We start from the raw sequence: 24,491 nt of genomic DNA, 5'->3' as shown, positions 1-24,491 counted from the left end.
GCTTAATAATTATGTTGAAGTGCATTTACTTCAATCTACCATTACATCTGAAGGAGTCTGGACATATATATATATACGACTGAACTGTTCTCAGGAGCCTATCCAGGGACTGTTCAGTTCAGAGTGTTTGTTTCTCTGGAATGGAGAGAAGGAAGGCGTTGGGTGATGTTGTTGCATGCTGCCAGAAAGGAACACGTGATGTGGAAAGGATTTCTAACCTGGACGATAACCATGATCTAATAGCCAGGTCCTGTGCTGAGTGGCTTCCTGTTGGAGCACTAACCACAGGAGGGTCACTTAATCGGCACTGCCATTATTTACAGAATACCATGTATTTTTTAAAATAAATACTAAGCACTGGACAAGGCAGAGAGGAGGGATGACAAGGTCACAGTTTCCCACTCATCCAATCAGAGAATGTTTTGTATTTATTGAAAAAAATATAGTGCATTTTGTGCATGGAGGCAGTGCTAAGCGACCCATATGGTTAGTGTGCAGAGGGGTTGCCACACATGAGCTGGAATATTGCGGCTATAACTGCAATAATGCTGGCTACTACAATGATTGTCAATTTTGCCCAGTGCTCCTTCAAGTATAAAATATACAAACTGGATCAAGATGGACCAATGTAAGTATGCAATAAAGATCATACCTGTAGATTAGCTTTAAGTCTATGATATGAAGACTTAACTGACCTTAAAGTGGGGCTCCATACAAAAGGGGAAACTCCACTTGTTCGCACCCTCCACTGCCACATTTGGCACTTTTTTGGGGGGAGTGGGTACCTTGTTTTGACAGGTACCCGCTCCCACTTCCGGGTAAGATCACCAATCGGCGATCTATGTGCTTTTCTGCCCCTCCTCCTCTCCCCACTGCTTTCTGGGAGACATACAGGTCCCAGCAGACAGCGGGACCATTTAGAAAGTGCAATGCACAGTAGGAAACCGCTTTCCCTTACTTACAATGCTGTCAATTGACGAATTGTTTCTGGGTGCCAACATTGAGGGATCCCTGGACAGATACCTGTAAGTGTCCAAATACTGTAGCTGCTGACTTTTATTTTTTTTTTTCTAGACTGGAGCTCCCTAGGCCCTGATTCACACTGATGCGATGCAGGAAACATACAAGAATCGCTATGTTTCCCCACATCACATTGCACTGCAAGCTGATCGCACGTCTTCCATGCGAAGTGCTTAATGCGGAATTTCAGCATTTAATTTTTATCCTAAAGAACACTCTCACAATGGTCGCAGCTTATAGAATACATTCTGGCTTATGTATTAAATGTAGTCTTTTTTTATATTGCTAAGCAATGATCTCACTGTCACCTCTGTAGCAAGTGCACTCCCATCTTCAGTGCGGGCATCTGAAGTGTGCCCATAGGTCCTTTCCAGGATACGGTGCTTCTGGCTACCCACATGCACCCCCCCCCAATCTCGCAAAGTGAGTGCAAATACCCCAATGCTAGATGCAGAAGCTTCCGCTGGGATTGATGATGCTTATCCCAGGAGCCAACAGACAGCTGGATTTTTTTAGAAAAAAAAAAAACATTCTGACCATTACTGGCACTGTGATCAGCAACACGGGGAGAACTTCAAAAAGTGGGTGGAACTCAAAGCTTTAAATTCAACACAAGACAAGTTTTTTTGTTTTTTTTCATTTTATTTATTTCAGCTTTTGATAGAGTAGTGAACAGTTAATATTTCACTTAGGTTTACGATCGTCTACAATCCCTCATTTTTTTCCCTTGTAATGTGTGTACAAAATGATAAGAGCTTAGCTGTCCCTGGGACAGAAGGGCAAAAATATCAAACATTGAATCTCCAGCTCTTCTACACTCTTTTAGTTTGTGTCCCCATTAGAGAGATTTCCCATCACTGTCAGCAAATGATGGGAAATCCTCTCAATATGGACACAGACAGCAATACAAAACTTGACACTGTCTCTAGCCCTTCCCTGCTCTATCTACAACAACATAAAACACTTTTAGCTGGAGCTGGGCTTCAAACACTTTACAGTTGCCCATCGTTTGAAGCAAGACATGTTATCCTGTCTTTTATATTTAGCTGCTTGCCTAGGCTTAGAAACCTGACAGCTAAAAGAATGTCTTTTACAACTTAATGATCATGCCAGCTTATATTTGGCATATTTTTTTGGTATTTGAAAATTCAATATCCTGTAGTTCTGAGGTTTATTAAAGGTTATATTTGGATTATTCCAAATGTTTTTAATTTTACAAAGCGGTAACATACTAATACATTCGATCCACATTTTTTACAAAAAGTTATGAATGTTTTTTTTTTTTATTTTTTTTATTGTTTTTTTTTTTTTTTAGTTGGTACATGGTTGGTTTAGTTGGTACATGGTTGTGTATGGGAAAGGGTGAGATCAAGTGTGAGCACTGGGCATTTAACTCAGATAACTCAAGTAAATGAAAAGTTGGTGATGTTGTCAAGACAAACCTATAGTTACTTTAAAGTTTAAAAAAAGTTTATCTAAAGTTGAAATGTTTTCATTGCTGATCTTTTAAAGTAGAGATTTTTTAAGGCTCTTGTCAGTTTTTTGGGTTTTTTTTGTTTTCTGTATCCCATTGGGGAGCTCTTCCTTCATGCCTTGTCTCAGGAATCACTCCAAAGCAAATACTCTCTTGTCATGGGATAAGGTGTCCTTGTTAGAACACCCTTTCCTGGCGAGAATTCAAAATTTTGGAATTTCCCTACTGGCAATGGCCTCCAGGACAAACAGAGAGGACTTTCTCCCTAACAGGGAAACAGACAACAGTGGCAATTGGATATGGGATCTAACCCAACCCCGCTTCCTTCTAAATTAAAAGAAAGGCTTCAGATACATTTTTTTAATTCTTTTCAGGGATTGCTAAAATTACAAGACAAGTGCTTTAGTTCTCCGGGAACCTGAAACCCGAGGTAGTCAATTTTCCTAATCTCAACTTCACTAGAAAAGCTTGAATTCCTGCTAACCTACCCCCACTCTCCATGTCCTGCAATTACCTTTAGTAAGGTAGGCTGTCTGTCACTCTACAGGACAAATAGAAAGGTGAAAAAGATATGATAAGGGTTACCTGTGCCTAAAGCTGGATACACACTACTGTTTTTTTTCATGCAACCCCGCAGGTTGCACAAAAAAACTGACAGCTCCAGTCGGGAGCTGCTGTACTAACCATGTGAGGTTAGTTCAGTGATCTCCCCCGCTCAGCTCTTGTGTTCTAAAAAGTGGACGGCCCCCCCACCAGAACACTCTGATCAGCGCTCTCTGCCATTGGCTGATCCAAGGCCAAACGGCCGACTTCTGTCGGGTGGACCGACATACAAACGGCAGAATGTCTGCGTTTTTTTTTTTTAAACCGCCAAATGTCGCCCGACATTCTGCCCATGTGTATGGGGCTTATATGTTCTTAGGACACTGTTTACATCTGGTGAAGCTGAAATGTTGTGTTTTTCATGCTTTTTTTTTTTTTACTTTTTTTGCTACATTTTTGGAGGGACACCATTTAATTCAAATGCCCTCCACTCCAAAAATGCACCAGGGTAGCACCTTGTGCCTTTTTGAACAGCACATTTTGTTGTGCACATTTTGCCGCAGTTTTAGCAAAATCCGGATTCTGAGTCACACAAATGGGAACCTTAGTGAAGTTGAGGTTCATGTAACAGAGAAACTCGAAGCCTGTTACTTTTACTTATCGTTTACCATGAAGAATGCTCTAATATGTCATCATTTTCAAAGATATAAATGTTTTTCTTGAGTAACTTTTAAAGTGTAATTAAAGGCAACACTTTTTTTTTTTTTCATTTTGCATCGAGTAGCAGGGTAGGAAGGTTATAACTCCTGTCAGTTTTTTCTTGTGTCCCATTGGGGAGCTTTTCCTTTACTGTCCCATAGCCGAAATAGGAAGTGAGACAAAATCCCTCCAAAGTAAGGGAATCCAGGTATGTTATCAGGGTTTCCGAAGCTAGCGTCCTCATTGGAAGATTTCCCAATGTATTGGTGTTTTGATGTCCACCCAAGAGAGGGTGAATCTCCCTAATGGGAACACTGACAGCAATAAAAACTGACAGGTGTTCTAATCCTTCTCCATTCTATCCAAAACTAAAAACAAAAAGGTTTTGCCTTTAGTTAAACTTTAACTAGTTCTCAGCAATATCTGTATCATTCAAGGCTATCTACCCTACTTTTTATATCATTTATATAAGTTTACATTATTTAAAACAATATATAAAACTACAGCACTCAAGTGCTAGAGGATACAGGAAAGATATTTGACTGGAAACCTCTTCTTGTTCTCTAATCCAATTTCTATGATATCAAGCAATCAGTTATGGCTTTGCAGCTCTCACCAGATTGGAGAAATCTTCAATATTAAAATTACAAAAAGGATTGAGCACACTGGCATAGTGTAATAGTTTAAACACCACATTATCAATAAAATTAATTGAAATACACCAACATAATAAAATCACAGGCATGCAACCAATACAGGGTCTCTGCACCTCTCCATAGTCTGGATAGCCAGTAGAAAGATACAGGACACTAGTCTGGCCAATGGCTTCTTCTATTCAAGCCTTATCAGGAGGGCTTATCCCTCAAAATGCGTTAGTCTTCTTGCACCTGCTGTACTTTGTTGCAATTTGTTGAAGAGGTCTTTCCGCTGGTTATCCAGATTATGGAGATGTGTCTAGACCCTGTAATTGTGATATGATGGTTACATGTCTGTGATTTTTTTTACTGACTTTGTGGCGTGCGTTTCCTCCCTTCTCCTTCCTCCTCCTCCTAGGCAGCCAATATGATCGCTTCTCCTCTCAGAAAATTGGGTGACATGTCTGTGATATGTTTATTATACTTTGTGAGTATTTCAGCAATTTCTAATAATAAAATAGTATCCGAAGCAGTGGTGGTATATATTTTTGGAGGGGGGCCAACATGCACCACAGCCCCCTGGTCGGTCAGTCACCAGCCCCGCACTTACCCTAGCTAGGTCATGGACATCGCTTCCTCCAGGCAGTGGGCGGTGGCCTCCCTGCGTCTCCTCCTCTGCATCACGGCGGCTTCCGCTGTGCGTCTCCTCCCTCCTCCTTCCTCCTCCTCCTAGGGTGGCCAATAGGATCACTTCTCCTCTCAGCAAATTGGGTGACGTGTCTCAAGACCGGCTTCCTTGAGAATCAGGAGGAGACAATAGGGAATATTAATTTGCTATTGTCACACAACTGGTTTAGCTCACTGCTCGAGAGCCTAACTTTTTTTGAAGCCAATTAGAGCCTCAAGGTCTAATCATATGCTTCTAAAAAGAAAGAAAAAAAAACCTTGGAATCAATGTGTTCAGCACCTTGCATGTAGATTAGGGGCTGGGTGCATGGATTATGGGGGTGGTGCCCTTGCACCCCATATGAACGGGCTGCCACTGGTCTGAAGTATTGCACTAGGCCGGGTGCAGACTCTTCTTTTTGTCATTAATGTAAGACAATATGTACAAGGAAAGCAGCAATATCCATCTGTATACTCTGACTATACAATAATCATCAATATACTCTGTTCTATTACTATTTTTTGGGGTTGGCTGTCCCTGCTGTCTTCAATCTATCTCTGGTGCTGAGAAAGCAAGGTATAAACACATAAGTGGGACATGAAGTCTGGCTATTACACCACAGTGACAATTTAAAGCGCCTGTATATTTAATTTACTTTCTGCACAAACTGAAATGTGTAGGTATAGTAAGTTAGCTTTATTTTTTAATTACCAGGAGCCTTCCCTCTCTAGGGACATGGAATCAAATTGTTTTGATCATGCCTTTGCATTCTCTACAGTCATTAAATGCATTCCAATTCATAAACCTTAGAGTGCATTTCGAGTGCGAAGACTAATTTTTTTTTTTTTTAGAAGACCTGCAGCAGCTCTCCATATTAACAAATCATGGGCATTTTCAAGTGAATCTGTCGCAAGGAAAAATACATATGATTAGCTTCTGATGGAAGACATAGTACTAGTACTAGAGGCTGTTAACATAAGCTAATTGACTGAGGTAGATTTACTAAAGGAATAGTAAATTCTCACTTAGCTTAGTGAATCATGTGAAGTTTATGTTCACTTTGCATTCCCATAATGTGGTTATGAAATAATAATAATAAAAAAAAAAACAAAACATAACACCGGAGGCTGTCCACCTTGCAAAGTGAACTGGATGTTACTCAAGCTTAGAAAATGCGAAGTTGTGTTCAGTTCAGGCCTTTATCCCTATGCAAGAATAATCTTTTTTTTGTATTCCTCTTTCACTTGACTGGGTATTCGTAGTGCATACCAGCTTGACTTTATTTACTAAGCTCATTAAACATTCACTTTGTTGGGTAAGCAGCCCATACTCCTTGTGTTACTCACAAAGAGCCACTCAAACTACACAAGATATTAGTTTGGGCAATCACTTCTTCCATTAGGAATTTTTTTTTAAAATCACCTTTTCAGTGCCTCACCCCCATCCCCGCACAGCCAAGGCGAAATGCTTGTTAAGTTTAGGGGGTTAGAGAAGAGGCTGCTTTATATACCTGACTGCTCAATCCAGGCAACTACAATGCTTTCTTTTTCCATCTTAAGCTCCTGTCTATAGGTGTAGCCTTGCCATCATCATGTACAATACAAGGACTCTGACCCTGTATTGTATGCTTAAGAGGCTGGAGTTTGACCAGAGTTGGTCACGGCTTACAGAGAAGGCTGGGGGGACAAGTGCTTGAGGAACCCTGCTAGAGCTAGGAATAATGTATGTAGCACTAACTCTCAGTGGAGCTGCTGGTTTAAAGCGGGCTGTTACCTTCACCCTCGATGCCTTTGTTTCACCGGCACCGTGTCTAAGGTCCCATTGAGTTTACCTCTGGACGATATAAGCACCAAATACTTGAGTATATTTTCCAATGCTTTAATGAACAAGTAATAAAGGAAGTAGCAGGAAAGAGGCAGAGAAGCTCAAATACCTTTCCTTAGTATTCTTTAGAACATTCTTTGGAATTGAACACTTGTAGTTGAATGCACTCCCCTTGTGGGATTCAATCTTTGCCCGCCTAGATAGGCCTCACTCACTTGCCTAGCAGCCAGTACGCAGCATGAAAAAAAGTCTCTGCCACAGACTTGTTTGGAATAAAACCCATACGATCCTCTGCCACAGGATGTATTGGTTTGCGATGAATGTCAGACACAGTACTTGAACCTTTAAGCCAACCCGGCAGTACTATGCAGTAAGATTACTTCAGTATACGTCCTCCAACCGAGTCACTGGGTCCCTCTCCAGACCAGCACTACACATGATCCTTCCATGATGGGTCCTCCCCTGGGATCTCCTCGGTTGTCCAGCTTCTTCACTCAGGATAGACAGCTCAGGACCATTCCTCTGCTGCTGTGGTAGGCCCCAGACAGGCTTCTGGGCCCACCCACACGCCGCAGCGACATGGGCCCCCGGAACGGAGGACCACGAGGTGGTACTCTTAACGCATACCTGTCGGCCAGGAGGGCCAGCAGGTGGCTGAAAACGAACCCCTAAACATGGCGTCTGTTCCATAAATACCCTCTCCCAGAATGCAACTCGGAGGACCACCTCCACCGAGTTGTCTCCGGGACAGAGGAGCACTCATACGCTTGCCTTTCCAACACCAGCCCATGGTGACAACGACACCCACCGGCACAGTGTGGAACTACACGCAACTCAGCCAAGCTGGAACAGAGGCAAATCTAACTTCCTCTAAGGAGTAACCCACAAGATTTACCTATCAGCGGTAGACTAAAAATCTACCAGCGCTACATGTATTTACAATGAACACCTTAATCCTCTGCTCTTAGACTAAACATGCAGTCAAACCTTCAGTGCTGGGGGCCCATTGCAAGGGTTTTTTTTTATTTCCTGGAGTGAGCCTTATCACATAATAATAATAATAATAATAATAATGATTATTATTATTATTATTATCATTATTATTATTATTATGTACATTTTCCACAACCTATTTATGGCCAGGGTTTGGCGATACCTTTTTGCCGTGAGAGGAGCAAAAGTACACCGGTCAATAAAGAAATATGGGTGCTGCTATTTCTTACCTCTCCTCCTGAAAATACTGATTTCCTGGCTGATCTATCAACTTCAACTCCATCAGAATGCCTAATTATTATTATTATTGTCATCATTATGAATTATTTTGTTATATCAGTAGTATTTATATTTATATATTTTTTTTAATAACAGGAGTATTTAGTCATTGGGTTCCAAATTTTGACACTTGCCAGCCAGCAAAGCTGTAATAATACAGCTAAACTAACTAACCTGAACCCTGGATCACTTAAATTAAATGAGGGAGATGGCGTTCATAGCCACAAATTAGAACTGTGTAATCATTATCCATGCATAACACATTTTTCAGCAATGCTGGTGCAGCTGTGCTTAGTAACTAATCAGCTTCTAACCTCAGAGTCTTCAATTAATCTTTGAGAACAAACCCAGAAGCTCATATGCACAGCTCTGCCGGTTCTGTGTGCACAAGTTTTAGTAAATCTACCCCATAGTGTGCTGGTGTATGTTGTTTAGAAGTGGTAAGGCGTACTATGATGAACGCATTGTTATAACGTATAGCACTGTTAACTTTTTTCTTAACCCCTCCTCCTGGCCCTTTAAGGGGTTTAGGATGCCGGGAGGTGGGGCAGGGTTTATGATTATGTGGTTCCGTTATTGGCTGTCACGTCTGTCACATGATCGGAGAGCACCCGTTCGCAAGCAGCGATCGGGAGCTTTCTGTTAGCTGCCGGTAAACTGTGCTGGAAGCGCACAGGGCGAGCGCTCTTGGCACATCTGTTCTTACACTAATGCACACAAACATGGGGCCGCTCTGCGCCAAGGCCCACCTGCCGAGAGGCTGCACATTTGCGTGCAGCCAGCACCAAAAGGTTAACTGAATTAAAGTGGTTCTAAAAGCAGAAGGTGAAAAAACCTTCTGGGTGCAGCTCCCAGCACCCCTTTATACTTACCTGAGCCCCATCTCGATCCAGCAAGCAGTCGCTCTCCCGGGTCTCTCTCTCCTCATGGCCGACCCATGCTCCGTGTGTGATTGTCCATTCACGGGAGCGTGGCTTGGGAGTGAGCCTGCTCCCAGGCCACAAGGCTTGCTATTGGGGGCACTCGGCAGGCGGGGGAGCCAGGACTGCCGGCAGAGGACCCAAAAAAGAAGAGGATCGATTGCACAGAGCAGGTAAGCATAACATGTTTGTTATTTGTTTTTGAATTTTTTTAACCTTTAGAGTCGCTTTAAGTGTCAAAAAATGACACTCAGTTAACAGTATGCATTGCAGCACGGTGCGGTGACATGCAATGCAGTGAGCTGTTCTTGGTAAAAAAAAGCATACATGTTGCTTTTTTACTCAGCACACACCACTGCACATTTACGGCGTGAACATGGGGCAATGCACTGAGCCTGCCTTAATCTATGTAGACAGGGTTATTTACTAAAGGAAAATCCACTTTGCACTGAAAGTGCACTTGGAAATGCATTCGCTGTAGATTCGAGAGGGACATGCAAGGAAAATAAAAAACAGCATTTTAGCTTGCACATGATTGGATAATAAAATCAGCAGAGCTTCCACTCATTTCAGATCTACCCCTTAGATTTACAGCGACTGCACTTCCAAGTGCACTTTCAGTGCAAAGTGGATTTGCCTTTCGTAAATAACCCCCATGGCGTGAATGTGCCTTTACTAAGTTGTTCAGTCCTAAATAAGTGATTTTTTTTTTTTGTTATAGGCAGTGCTTGCTCATTTGGGGTTAATATATTACTGTATGTTGGTGACAGGTTTGAATTACTTCCATTGCAACCCTGTGCTCATGCAGAAACGTACATTTTTTCATCATGTATATAGTAAAGTAATCCAAATAAATAACCAAACCTAGAGATCAGAGTCTCATTACAATGAAATTCAGAAGCATGTTAGGGCCTAAGACTAAGGCCCAGAGCAAATGTATTTTTGATATGTAGCTCGAGTAAAGAAATCTTATCCGGAAATTGATTGCCTTCTTTTATTTCCCTGTGCATTGCTTTCTCCTGATTATTGTGTGTCTCTCATTCCATATGTTGCTGATGCTTTACATACAATCTATTACATCCTTGGCTCACATCAAATATTCTCTTATTCTTCCTCTAGTGACCCAAGGGCAGTTCCCAGTCACATGGAATGCTACAGTCGTTGAAGGAGGAACGGTTAATTTAACCTGTCGAGTGGATCAAAATGATAACACTTCCCTCCAGTGGTCAAATCCCGCTCAGCAAACCCTATACTTTGATGACAAAAAAGGTAATCCTTCCTTTTCTACATCCCAGCACTGTTCTTCACAGGAGCTGTACGCTCCATATATATTGCTGTAATTATGAGGCTAGCTCAGATGACCGATGTCTGTTTTTAGATGCATTATGCTTGGTTTACTAAATGATTAGAGTCTATTCATGTAGCAATGCTCACTTAATGTGTGCTCACGCTGTTTAGTGAATAAGGTGATGTGCTATGTTCACGTATATGTTCGAAATATAAAATAAAAGAAAACAGGAATTTTGTTTGCATGGGCTTGGATAACTGAAGTGAACATATCTTCACATTATTCATTGTAGAGACAACAGAAAAATGGGGTGGGGATTTTTGGAAGTGCAGAGATATCAACAGATATATTCAATAAAAAATAGTTTATTTCTTGTTTTGAGAAGCAAAACAGAAAATATGTACATAAAACCAAAGGACACAGCCATATACAGTACAATTGTTATGATGTTAAACAGGACAGCATAATAACAAAGGGGATTTGTAATCATGCTGTCCTGTTTAACATCATAACAGCTGTACTGTATATGGCTGTGTCCTTTGGTTTTATGTACATATTTTCTGTTTTGCTTCTCAAAACAAGAAATAAACTATTTTGTATTGAATATATCTGTTGATATCTCTGCACCTCCAAAAATCCCCACCCCATTTTTCTGTTGCCTCTATGTCAGTTTGGGGATTGGTGCCATTATCTGGCTGTTAAATCAACGACCAATCATTTGTTCTTTATTCATTATAGTGTAACTAAAGGCAAAACTTTTATTTTTCATTTTGCATAAGGAAAGGGGAGGGTTACAACCCCTGTCATTTTTTTGTTTGTTTATTTGTTTATTTGTTTTGTTTTTTGCCATCTCTGTCCCATTGGGGTAATTTCGCTTCACTTCTTATCCCATGTGCCACAACAGACAGTGATGGGATTCCCTCCCTTTAAAAGTCATTTCTGAGGTGTCACCTGAACTGTCCTCATTGGAATACTTCTCCTCTACTACTCCTCTACTACTGTTCTGGTGTTAACCCCAAATTTTCGATCTTCTTTTACTTTCATTATCAATGATAACAGTAAACAGGACAAATAGAGAGGATGAATCTCCCTAATGGGGGCACAGACAGCAATGAAAACTGACAGGTGTTCTAATCCCTCACCACTCAAAGCAAAATAAAAAATAAAAAAGTTTTGCCTCTAAGTACACTTTAAACCTAACGTAATAAAGAAATACATATATACTAGGGCTGTGGAAATTAAGGATTAATTCCTCGATTAATCGTTAATTTTTTTGCTCGATCAAAATTCTTTTGCTCGGTACTCACCTCTCCGCCGGCTTCCGGGTCTTCAGGGAGTCCTGTCAGAGATCTGGTGACGTCTGAGACATCGACGTCACCGGACGCTTCCCCCCTTCCCCAAGTGCCTCCATCTGCTAATGAAGGCCTGACAAACCAGAGCTGGTTTGTCAGGACCTGAGGCAGATGTCCTACCTGGAGAAACAGTTGAAGTCACGAGCCGTGGCTCTACATTCTGCAGGGAGAGCGATCTAGAGCTCCGGGTGGAGTGTGGACAAGGAGATGAAGGTCCAAGGAGGTGGAGGAGAGGTGAGCAAGGTCTAACGTTGTACGGTGCTGAAAATGATTCAGGGATCTTATCCATGTACAGTTATTTTAATGCAGCAAAATTTGACCCTTCAATAATCCCATGGTCATCTTAAAGTGTATCTAAAGGCCAAATAGCTGGATCCTCTTGGTGGGGAAATCAACAAAGAAAAAGGAGGAGATGGCTAAATATTTTTAAAAAGGAGACAGAATCTTTTTTAGGTTTATCAGTGATGGATGGAAAAAATACCATGGCATTACTAACATGAAAACTGGGTACAACACTCGTGGGGCGGTGCAGCGGCAGTAAACACTTAGATTCCAGTTACAGTAGCAGAACTGTATTGAAGTTGATTAAAGTTCAATAAAACGCAACTACCCAATGAAACTAACTAGTGTCGGGTGATTGTATATAGTGCATACCACATTTACCACTGACTAATGCAGAGTTGCAATGCAAGCAGATCAGCTAAAAGTAGTTGGATCTGTATGTGCGTTATAATTGATCAAAATTAGTCGATTTATCGATTAAAAAATATCGATCCCGAAAATTTTCATCAGTAACAGCCCTAATATATACACTATATTACCAAAAGTATTGGGATGCCTGTCACGTACATGAACTTTAATGGAATCCCAGTCTAATGCCCTGTACACACGGTCAGATTTTCCGACGGAAAATGTGTGATAGGACCTCGTTGTCGGAAATTCCAACCGTGTGTAGGATTCATCACACATTTTCTATCGGAATTTCTGACACACAAAGTTTGAGAGCTTGCTATAAAATTTTCCGACAGCAAAATCCGTTGTCGGAAATTCCGATCGTGTGTACACAAATCCGACGCACAAAGTGCTACGCATGCTCAGAATGAATTAAGAGACGAAAGCTGTTGGCTACTGCCCCGTTTATAGTCCCGACGTAAGTGTTTTACGTCACCGCATTCAGAACGATCGGATTTTCCGACAGCTTTGTGTGACCGTGTGTATGCAAGACAAGTTTGAGCCAACATCCGTCGGAAAAAATCCATGGATTTTGTTGTCGGAATGTCCAATCAATGTCCGACTGTGTGTACAGGGCATTAGTATGTAGAGTTCAACATTGAATTGGCCCACCCTTTGCAGCTATAACAGCTTCAACTCTTCTGGGAAGGCTGTCCACAAGGTTTAGGAGTGTGTCTATGGGAATGTTTGACCCTTCTACCAAAAGAGCATTTGTGAGGTCAGGCACTGATGTTGGACGAGAAGGCCTGGCTTGCAGTCTTCGCTCTAATTCATCTCAAAGGTGTTCTATTGGGTTGAGGTCAGGATTCTGTGTCTTTATGGACCTTGCTTTGTGCACTGGTGCACAGTCATGTTGGAACAGGAAGCATAAAATTGTCCAAAATGTCTTGGTATGCTGAAGCCTTAAGAATTCCCTTCACTGGAATTCAGGGGCCAAGCCCAACCCCTGAAAAACAACCCCACCCCATAATCCCCCCTCCACCAAATGATTTGGACCAGTGCACAAAGCAAGGTCCACGAAGACATGGATGAGCGAGTTTGGGGTGGAGGAACTTGACTGGCCTGCACAGAGTCCTGATCTCAACCCGATAGAACACCTTTGTGTTGACTTGAGCGGAGACTGCAAGCCAGGCCTTCTAGTCCACATCAGTACCTGACCTAACAAATGCTCTTCTGGAAGAACGGTCAAACATTCCCATAGACACACTCCTAAACCTTGTGGACAACCTTCCCAAAAGAGTTGAAGCTGTTATAGCTGCAAAGGGTGGACCAATGCAATATTGAACTCTACGGACTAAGACTGGGATGCCAAGTTCATGTGCGTGTAAAGGCAGGTGTCCCAATACTTTTGGTAATATAGTGTATATAAATATATATATATACGGGCAGGGACAGCCCAAACTGTCGTTCCTATGGTTTTTGTTCATTATGGTGCATAATATTTTTGGAATAAAATTCTTCATTATTGCGTTGTACTCCCTATCCCCCAGTCCAAACAGTTGCATCCCATTACAGGAAAGGTCTGAACAAGAACCTTCATGGCAGGTCATCTAGTAATATTTTAATGACATCTGCTGATTTTAAAAGACTAAACACAACTTTTAGAATTACCGTACATTAACATGTGAAATATTAGATGAGCTTGCATATACTTTAGGGCTAAGGATATGCCACAATTTGTTAATCTAGTTATTAATAGTTTATATAATTTGTACATGCTAGTCAGAAGAACATCACATTCAGCAGGCATTAAGCAAGCTTCCGCAAGCATTTTAGGTGTGTGCAGAGCACAGCCAACTAGACTTCCATAGAATGCTAAATATAAATTAAAGATTACTAAAAAGCCTGGTAAAACCTACCAAATATATTATAACTATACAGCCAGTACTAGTATTAACCCTTTCATACCCAGCCCTAGTGTTCCTTTAAATGAGCTATTACTCCCAGGGGGGTGGGAATTGGCTATCACAGTTAACGCATGATCTGGAGCCTGTCCTGTTGGTTCCTGATGTACATTAATAGAGACCAGGAGCTGCATTTGACAGCTCAGTAACTGTGCTGGGAGTGTGCAGTGAGCACATTGTTAGCATAGGAACCTCTGCCTATCGTGGACACATGGGCAGCATGTGGACATTAACTTTCTCCCTCTATGCCACTAAGCATATGCATTAAAAGGGAGCCAACCGGTTGTGATCTGTGTTCAGCATTATCAGACTGGAGCCTAAAGGAAACCCAAAACTAGCCCAAGGCCACATTTACACTTGCTCAACCACATCTTTTTACCACCCCCCAGCCACCCCCCCTTAAATTTCCAAACTTCTCTTTTAACTTGCAAAGGCAGTGGAAGTGGGTGTACGCATTTCACATTACAGTGCAGGAAAAATGATCCCCTCTGTTGGGTTTGGAAGGCAGTAACACAATCCATTCAGTTGAATGCAATCAAATATACATGGTTGCAGCACGCGTGTGTGGAGTTTAAGAGGTTAAAATGGGTGGTGAGGAGGAGATATAATGCCTCCTCACAACCTGTAAATGTGGATCGCTCCTCAAAGGGGGAAGCGCATTTCCCCCTAAAGCACCCAAAGCACCTTGTCCCCATGTTGATGGTCACAGGAGTTATATAAGAAGGATACATGTAACCAGGGGCGTTGCTAGGTCTACAAAAGATCTGGGGATAGAGCCCATAGCAGCGAAGTAAAGAAAGTCATACGCTTGGACGGGCATACACATGTATATAATATATGTGTCTGTGTATATATATTACATTATATATTATATATATTATCATTACATCAGGGTCCCCAGAGAGCCCCCCACTTACATCAGGGTCCCCAGAGAGCCTCCCCCTTACATCAGGGTCCCCAGAGAGCCTCCCCCTTACATCAGAGTCCCCAAAGATTCCCTCTTACATCATGGTTCCCAGAGAGCCCCTCCTTACATCAGGGTCCCCAGAGAGCCTCCCCCTTACATCAGAGTCCCCAGAGAGCCTCCCCCTTGCAGCAGGGTCCCCAGTGAGCCCCCATCACATCAGGTTCCCCAAAGAGCCCCTCCTTACAATAGATTCCCCAGAGAGCCTCTGCCTTGCATCAGGTTCCCCAGAGAGCCCCTGACTTACATCAGGGTCCCCAGAGAGCTTCCCCTTACATTAGGGTCCCCAGAGAGCCCCTTCCTTACATCAGGGTCCCCAAAGAGCCCCCACTTATATCAGAGTCCCCAGAGAGCCCGTTCCTTACATCAGGGTCCCCAGAAAGCCCCTCCTTACCTAATAGTCCCTGAGAGCCCCTTGCATCAGGGTCCCCAGAGAGCCCCCCACTTGCATCAGGGTCCCCAGAGAGCCTCCCCATACATCAGGGTCCCAAGAGAGCCCCCCTTACTTTAGGGTCCCCAGAGAGCCTCCCCATACATCAGGGTCCCCAGAGAGCCTTCCCATACATCAGGGTCCCCAGAGAGCCCCCCTAACATCAGGGTCCCCAGAGAGCCCCCTACTTACATCAGTGTCCCCAGAGAGCCCTTTCCCTACATCAGGGTCCCCAGAGAGCCCCCCCTTACATCAGGATCCCCAGAGAGCCCCTACTTACATTAGATTAGGGTCCCCAGAGAGCCTCCCCTTGCATCAGGGTCAACAGAGAGCCTCGCCCACTTACATCAGGGTCCCCAGAGAGTCCCCACTTACATCAGGGTCTCCAGAGAGTTCCCCCACTTACATCAGGGTCCCCAGAGAGCCCTTCCCTACCTCAGAGTCCCCAGAGAGCCGCTCTTTACATCAGAGTGCCCAGAGAGAGGGCGGGCAGTGAGAGATGATGCGATCTCTTTGCTGCACAATGAGAGCGGGACAGCTTTGATGCAGGGCGGGCAGTGAGAGATGATGTAATCTCTCGCCTGCCCGTCTCTCCCATGCTGCCTGCCCACTCTCTGGTGCTGCACGCTGCACTAGCAGCCCGGCTGCAGAGGGGCCAGAGCCACCTCTGAGAGACTTGGGGCTATGGGCCCCAGATTCGGGGCTATAGCCCCAAAAGCCACCCCCTATTGACGCCACTGCATGTAACTTTCTGTAACGTTTGCATAGAAGTCTATAGGGAGTTAATGCATGGATGCAGCCAGCAAAAAGATTTCTGCTATGTGATCTGTAGATTGCAGCAGCTTGCGGGCATTTGATGCAGGTAATTTTACTTCTGTGGAAGTTAAGGTAGGTTATTTTTGGTCATATCGGTTAGGGATGCACTTTCTGTGAAGCTTCCCTTATCCTTTAACTCCAATTTAAAAAAAAAAAATGTTCCCTTTGTCTGAATGGATTTAGTTGAGCCCAGAGAGATATCACAGTTCTGTACCAAGGCCTAAAAATCATTTCATTTCCTCTGTGCTAGGCCAGGAGCACAATAATAAACTGAAGCATTCCCACCTTCTCTCATTCTCACTTTCTATTTTCATATTTCCAACAAATAGCAGGAAGGGTTTCTAACTGTACCGTTTGCACATGAAAAGCCCTTTGCTGTGTGGCTTTGTAGGCCTTAAGAATAGATTCTCTACATTAGCTGTGAAATTCCTTAGCCTGGTGCTATGGAATATACCTCATATTGAGAATTTGTACTTGGCACTACAATAAGCTCAGTGCTGAAGAATGCAGTCCCTTTTCTCTGTTGAGTATAATTGAGGACGCTGCACGAAGCGCTAAATGAAAAGCTTACATGCACGTTGGAGAATCCCCAAAGGTCTGCAGGCTTTGACAATGTGAGAAATATTACGATAAGTCACATAGACGTATTTTTCAACATTTGTAGGAGATTCTACAAGACATGAATAGGATGTGGGATGGTTTATTACTAATTTTCTATGAAGTCTTGAAAAGAAAATAAACTCCCCATTCATTTTAGCCAAAAGGTTTCTGGAGATCAGTAGATGTGAAAACACATTTGTTATGCCTTTCACACAAGCCTGTGTCATCTGCAACAAAACTGATTTTTAACTGTCTGATTAGATAAAATGGTGTTAATGCCTTTTCCAGACAGTTTGCACATACTGCCACACTTCTCTCCGATTTTTACAACATTCTGTCAACTATTTTTTTTCCATCTTTTTTAAAATATTTATGAACTAAAATTTGACACACATTTCATCACTGTGTGTTTCTAAAAAAAAAAAAAAAAAAAAGAATACAATTTTTATATAAATCTGTCACTTTCTAAAGTCTTATAAACTGGTTACATGAAAAATGTAAGGTGCCTAGAGGTGCACATACCTTCATCCTTGTTTATGAATGACATGTGAGCTCTGAAACTACTAACCTGCTTAGATGCAAATGCTGACATTTCTTTTCGCCAGCTTTTCCAATCCCACCTCTTGCACCTCTCTCTTAGTAATTGGGTATTCTATTATAGTAATTGGCTAATAGGGAGATTATTTAAATGGGAAGGCACAGGACAACACTTGGCTTTACCAACAAAATTCAGGTTTTGTATATATGAGCACTCATGGAAATGTTTAGCCACTTGCCTGCCAAGCCAATTCTGACACTTCTCTCCTACATGTAAAAATCATATTTTTTTTGCTGGAAAATTACTCTGGACCCTTAAACATTATATATATATATAGATCTATATATATATAGATCTATATATATATATATAGAGATCTATATATATATAGATATATATATAGATATATATATCTATATATATATAGATATATATATAGATATATATATCTATATATAGATAAATATATAGATATATATATCTATATATATATCTATATATAGATATATATATATATTTTAGCAGAGACCATAGGAAATTATTTCTTGGGAAAAAAAAAAAAATTCATGAAAAAAACAAAAAACATAATATTTACTCCATTTGTCTTGTATAATGTGAAAGATGATGTTAGGCTGAGTAAATAGATACCTGTCACACTTTAAAATTGCACACATTCATGGAATGGCGCCAAACTTCGGTACTTAGCAATCTCCATAGGCTACGCTTTAATTTTTTTTACAGGTTACCAGTTTAAAGTTTAGAGTTATGCCCCGTACACACGGTCAGACATTGATCGGACATTCCGACAACAAAATCCATGGATTTTTTCCGACGGATGTTGGCTCAAACTTGTCTTGCATACACACGGTCACACAAAGTTGTCAGAAAATCCGATCATTCTGTACGCGGTGATGTAAAACACGTACGTCGGGACTATAAACGGGGCAATAGCCAATAGCTTTCATCTCTTTATTCATTCTGAGCATGCGTGGCACTTTGTGCGTCGGATTTGTGTACACACGACCGGAAATTCCGACAACGGATTTTGTGGTCGGCAAATTTTATAGCCTGCTCTCAAACTTTGTGTGTCGGAAAATCCGATGGAAAATGTGTGATGGAGCCCACACACGGTCAGAATTTCCAACAACAAGGTCCTATCACACATTTTCCGTCGGAAAATCCGACCGTGTGTACAGGGCATTACAGTGGAAGGCTAGTGCTAGAAATATTGCTAGAAATATTGCTTTCACTCTAACGTTCGTGACGATACCTCACATGTATGGTTTGAATGTTGTTTACATATGCGGGTGTGACTTATGTATGGTTTCATTTCCGGGACCTGTCAGTGTCCCAGAAGACTGCAAGGGGAGAAAGGGAGAAAGGGAGGAGAACTGCCATTTCCATGGAAATGGGAAGGGGGTACATGTCAAAATTGGGTACCTGCCCCCCCCCCCTGCTCCTCAAAAGTGGCAATTGTTCAAAAAAAAAAAAACTTGATACATTTTGCAGCTGAACAAGCTTCTTCAGGGGTCCATTGTCTATCAGATTCTATAGTAATACATACAACAATAATTATACAATGTATTTGCAAAAAAAAATGTGTAATAAACAACCTAATTTTTTAACATCATCTCTCATACAAACAAACGGCCTTGGAGTCATCAGCATTGTGTTTCGACATCATGGGGATGTTTACTTAGTTACATAGTAGGTAAGGTTGAATGAAGACCATCCAGTTCAACCTGTGTAGGTGTACGTTTGTCAGTGTCTATAATTATTTCCCATATCCCTGTATGTTGTGTTCTTTAGGATGCACATCCAAGAGTCTTTTAAAAATATCTATATTCCACGCTGCCACCACCAATGTTGGAAGAGTTCCACATTCTTACCGCCCTGACAGTGAAAACCCCCCTGTGCAGTTTAAGGTTAAACTGCTTCTCTTCCAATCTCATTGTGTGGCCCGTGTCCTCTTACACTCCCTGAAACTGAATCGTTTTTTCCTATGCTGGGATCACCATTGAGGTATTTGTAAATTGCTATCATGTCCCCTCTCAAGTATCGCTTCTCCAGCGAGAATAAATTTGTTTGTAGTCGTTCCTCATAATTGAGGTCCTCTAGTCCCCTTATTAATTTTGTTGCCCTTCTTTGGACTCTCTCCAGTTCCAGCACATCCCTTCTGAGGAGTTTTATAAAGTGGCAGGATTATTGTTTTATCCCTAGAGTAAATTCCCTTTTTTATGCATGCTAGAATTCTTCCACCTTTGGTAGCTGCAGCTTGATGTTGCATGCTATTGCTCAGTTTGTCATCTACTAGGACCCCCAGATCTTTCTCCATCCTTGATTCCCCCAGCGGTTCTCCACCTAATGAGTAGTTTGCATTTCATTTTTTAGCCCCCAAGTGCATTACTTTACATTTCTCCACATTAAACCTCTTTTGCCATGTAGGCGCCCACTCCATCATTTGGTTCAGATCTTTCTGTAAAATTTCTATATCCTGATGTGAAGTTATTGCCCTGCTTATTTTTGTGTCAGCCAAAAAAACTGAGATTGAGCTATTTATCCCATCCTCTATATCATTTATGAATTAATTGAATAGAACTGGTCCCAAGACAGAACCTTGGGGTACCCAACTTACCAATTCAGACCAGTTACAGTACAGGTTATTTATCATCACCCTTTGGACATGTCCCTGTAACCAGTTTTTTACCCAAGAACAAACCTTACGGTCCATGCCTGCAGACCTCAGCTTGTAAATTAAGCATTTATGGGGAACTGTATCAAACGCAGATACACCAAATCCACAGGTCTCCTCATATCTAAATGGCAGTTCACTTCCTCGTAGAATGTTAGCAGTTTGGTCTGGCAGGAACGACCCTTTGAAAACCCATGCGGATTACTACTAATGATACTTTTTTCTTCAGTAAATTTTTGGATATAGTCCCTTATCATCCCCTCCAATAATTTACCTACTATTGATGTTAGGCTGACTGACCTGTAGTTTCCAGGGATTTGTCTCTGCCCTTTTTGAATATTGGTACCACATTGGCTTTTCTCCAATCAGCTGGTGCAATTCCTGTCAGTATGTTGTCCGCAAAGATTAGGAACAGTTCTCTGGGGACTCTCGGGTGTAAACCATCTGGTCCTGGTGATTTATTTGTGTTAGGCTCAATGTTTCTAGGATTTGGTCCCAATTGATATTATGTAGTAATGACCGCAGCTCAGAAAATGTGGCTCATTAGAAATCTAGTGTTCCTGTGCTACCCTCGTGCCTCCTTTTTTATGATTTACGCTAAATGTAATCATACTATGATCGCTAGATCCCAAGTTGTCCCATATTGTCTCATCTAAGATCAGACTTGAATCATTCGTAATTAATAGATCTAACAGTGAATTCTTTCTAGTTGGGGAATCCACTAATTGAGACATGAAGTTGTCCTGTAAGACATTCATGAAATGACTGTCATTTAATGAGTAAGCTGTTCCCTCTGCCCAGTCAATATCGGGATAATTGAAGTCCCCCCATTATGATGACATTTCCCAATCTCGCTGCCATTTTTAACTGTGATAGTAGGTCCAGCTCCTCCTTCAGGTTGTGGGGCCTATAACATAGCCCCACTATTATTTTCCTACTTGCTTCTTCTCTTTGAAGTTCTACCCACATGGATTCCGCCTCCCCCTTTCCCATTTACAATGTCACTCCTCTCTACCATCCTTGCATCATTTTTGACATATAGACACACCCCTCCCTCTCTTCTACCTTCCCTGTCCTTCCGATACAAGGGATACCCCTGGATATTTGTTTGTTTATTGGAGAGATGATGTTTCAAGAAGTAATTGTTTGTTACACGTTTTGCAAATACATTGTATATTTATTGTTATATGTATTATTATAGATTTTGATAGACAGTGGACTCCTGAATAAGCAAAATGTTCAGCTGTAAAATGCATGCATTATGTTTGTTCTTAATAAATGATTTTACAATTTTGTACAAATAAATTATATCTGTTTTATATGCTGTAATTTGTTTATTCTGGTGCGATAAAAAAAAAAAAAAAAAAAAAACAAGTGCTAAAGTGTTTGTAGTTTCCCATTGTTTGAGATTTCAGTTCTGTGAACAAGAAGTTAAAAGGATACAATATTTCTGACAAAGTAAATAATGTGTCCTTCGCGCTCGTCGGATGAAAACTTATAAACTTATTTCAAAGTGAAAAATGCATAAAATCGCATAGTGAATTGGTAGCAATATTGCAGCAAAATAAGGTTGTTCACACCAACACTTCATACAATATATAATAGAGATAAATTTTGCGCAATATTAAATAAAGTAAATAAAATAAATAAATATCCACGTGTATCAAATCAGTGTAAACAAATAGAAATATAAAATAAAAAATGGTGCCAATTAAGATACTGGTCGATAGGCTATCACTGCAAGGACCAAATGTCTCTAAATTGCAGCATATAGCTGTGGCCACTATCTTCTAATTGTGATAGTTAATTACAAATTTAACGTGAATAAAAAACAATAATTTTATGCAGCCATTATTTAGAAGTGGTTAATAAAATGTGTAAATAAGTGCAATGAATCACATCCTGAGACATCAAATATAATAATCTAAAAAATAGTGTGAAGAAATCCTCATCAGCGCTCTGTTATAATGGGGAATGAAAGTTTTTTAGGAGATCAATGGGTTGCAGCATACAAAAGTCTGTAAATATATATATGGAGTTCTTCTATTCAATTCTGGCACATAGGGTATAATATGTGTGTGACCCTGCTGGTGGTGTCTCCTCTAATAGTCTCTCAGAACCCTCACCTTCAGATTGTAGGAAAGAAGCATTCAGTAATTAAGGATTTTTGGTGTGGAAGCTGTCACTGGAATCCTTGCTTTCTCTATCACTGATCCTCCATCATTCTTTCTCTGTGCCTCCAAGCTGGTTCTCTCTTACATTAGGGTGCTTCGTGTTATTTTTTTTTTAACATGTTTTCAATTTTGTCTTCTTTTTCTTTCCATGTATCCAAATTATCCACAGAGCCCAAAGATGTTCACCTTGAAGAAATCCCTGTTACTCCTTTTCTTCCTTGGGACCATCAACTTATCTCTCTTTTGGGGCCTAGTAGTCACTCGCTGCTCCCTCCCTCCACGTGGTGCTAATGGCCGAGTGTCCGCAGACGGGCTTCTGGCTCCTCCGGGCCGCACCACGGAGACTGTCCGGACCTTCCCAGTTAGTTCTCCTCCGCGGTCCCTCCCAGGCAGTGGCAACAGGCGAATCAACCTTCTGGTTTCCCTTCCTACACAGCACCTCCTTCTGCCTCTCATGCGCTCCAAGGACACGTTGGAGCGCATGAGAGGCAGAAGGAGGTGCTGTGTAGGAAGGGAAACCAGAAGGTTGATTCGCCTGTTGCCACTGCCTGGGAGGGACCGCGGAGGAGAACTAACTGGGAAGGTCCAGACAGTCTCCGTGGTGCGGCCCGGGGGAGCCAGAAGCCCGTCTGCGGACACTCGGCCATCAGCACCACGTGGAGGGAGGGAGCAGCGAGTGACTACTAGGCCCCAAAAGAGAGATAAGTTGATGGTCCCAAGGAAGAAAAGGAGTAACAGGGATTTCTTCAAGGTGAACATCTTTGGGCTCTGTGGATAATTTGGATACATGGAAAGAAAAAGAAGACAAAATTGAAAACATGTTAAAAAAAAAAATAACACGAAGCATCCTAATGTAAGAGAGAACCAGCTTGGAGGCACAGAGAAAGAATGATGGAGGATCAGTGATAGAGAAAGCAAGGATTCCAGTGACAGCTTCCACACCAAAAATCCTTAATTACTGAATGCTTCTTTCCTACAATCTGAAGGTGAGGGTTCTGAGAGACTATTAGAGGAGACACCACCAGCAGGGTCACAAACATATTATACCCTATGTGCCAGAATTGAATAGAAGAACTCCATATATATATTTACAGACTTTTGTATGCTGCAACCCATTTATCTCCTAAAAAACTTTCATTCCCCATTATAACAGAGCGCTGATGAGGATTTCTTCACACTATTTTTTATGTTATTATATTTGATGTCTCAGGATGTGATTCATTGCACTTATTTGCACATTTTATTAACCACTTCTAAATAATGGCTGCATAAAATTATTGTTTTTTATTCACGTTAAATGTTTTATTAAATATCACAATTAGAAGATAGTGGCCACAGCTATATGCTGCAATATAGAGACATTTGGTCCTTGCAGTGATAGCCTATCGACCAGTATCTTAATTGGCACTATTTTTTATTTTATATTTCTATTTGTTTACACTGATTTGATACACGTGGATATTTATTTATTTTATTTACTTTATTTAATATTGCGCGAAATTTATCTCTATTAAATATTTCTGACAAGATCAACCAAAATTCTTCTATACTTACAGAAAAAGTACTTAGCATGAAAGAAAACTGATACAGCTACATCCAGGTCTTTTTTTCAGTGGGAACGCTGAGGGTATTTTGTTGTAAGGGATCAATTGTTGCTGGGGAGGTCTGTTGTTGCTGGTGGAGGGGGTAGTAGGTTGCTGGGGAGTCCATTATTGCTGCAAGAGATCTCGATGGATTGGGTACATATAAGGAATTCTTCTGGCAGAGAGGCTGGACCACCACTGCAATCTGTGCTCTTAAGGTCTTAGGTTTCCCTCAAGGGAGAAGGACTACCCCAGTCCGGAGGGACATGAGTCAGCATTCTTGCCTAGCAATCAAATGGGGTTGAGGGGCTGAAGAAAAGTTCAGAGCATCATGCTAGTACTGCTGGTGAGTCGGTGGCATGTG

General features: G+C 41.5%; 1 protein-coding gene across 2 annotated transcripts in view; it reads left to right on the top strand.

The window, feature by feature from the left end:
• Positions 1-24,491, top strand: part of CADM2 (cell adhesion molecule 2) — a 729,321-nt gene that overhangs the window by 226,771 nt on the left and 478,059 nt on the right. For both annotated transcript variants that reach the window (XM_073617014.1, XM_073617013.1), the window contains exon 2: positions 10,174-10,323. In XM_073617014.1, the coding sequence (XP_073473115.1) occupies positions 10,174-10,323 (150 nt within the window). The remainder of the gene's footprint in view (positions 1-10,173; positions 10,324-24,491) is intronic.

Source organism: Aquarana catesbeiana, linkage group LG02, assembly GCF_042186555.1.
Source record: "Aquarana catesbeiana isolate 2022-GZ linkage group LG02, ASM4218655v1, whole genome shotgun sequence".
Classification (NCBI taxonomy): Eukaryota; Metazoa; Chordata; class Amphibia; order Anura; family Ranidae; genus Aquarana; species Aquarana catesbeiana.
The sequence above is the reverse complement of the archived record's forward strand: the minus strand, read 5'-3'. Positions and strand labels throughout refer to the sequence as shown.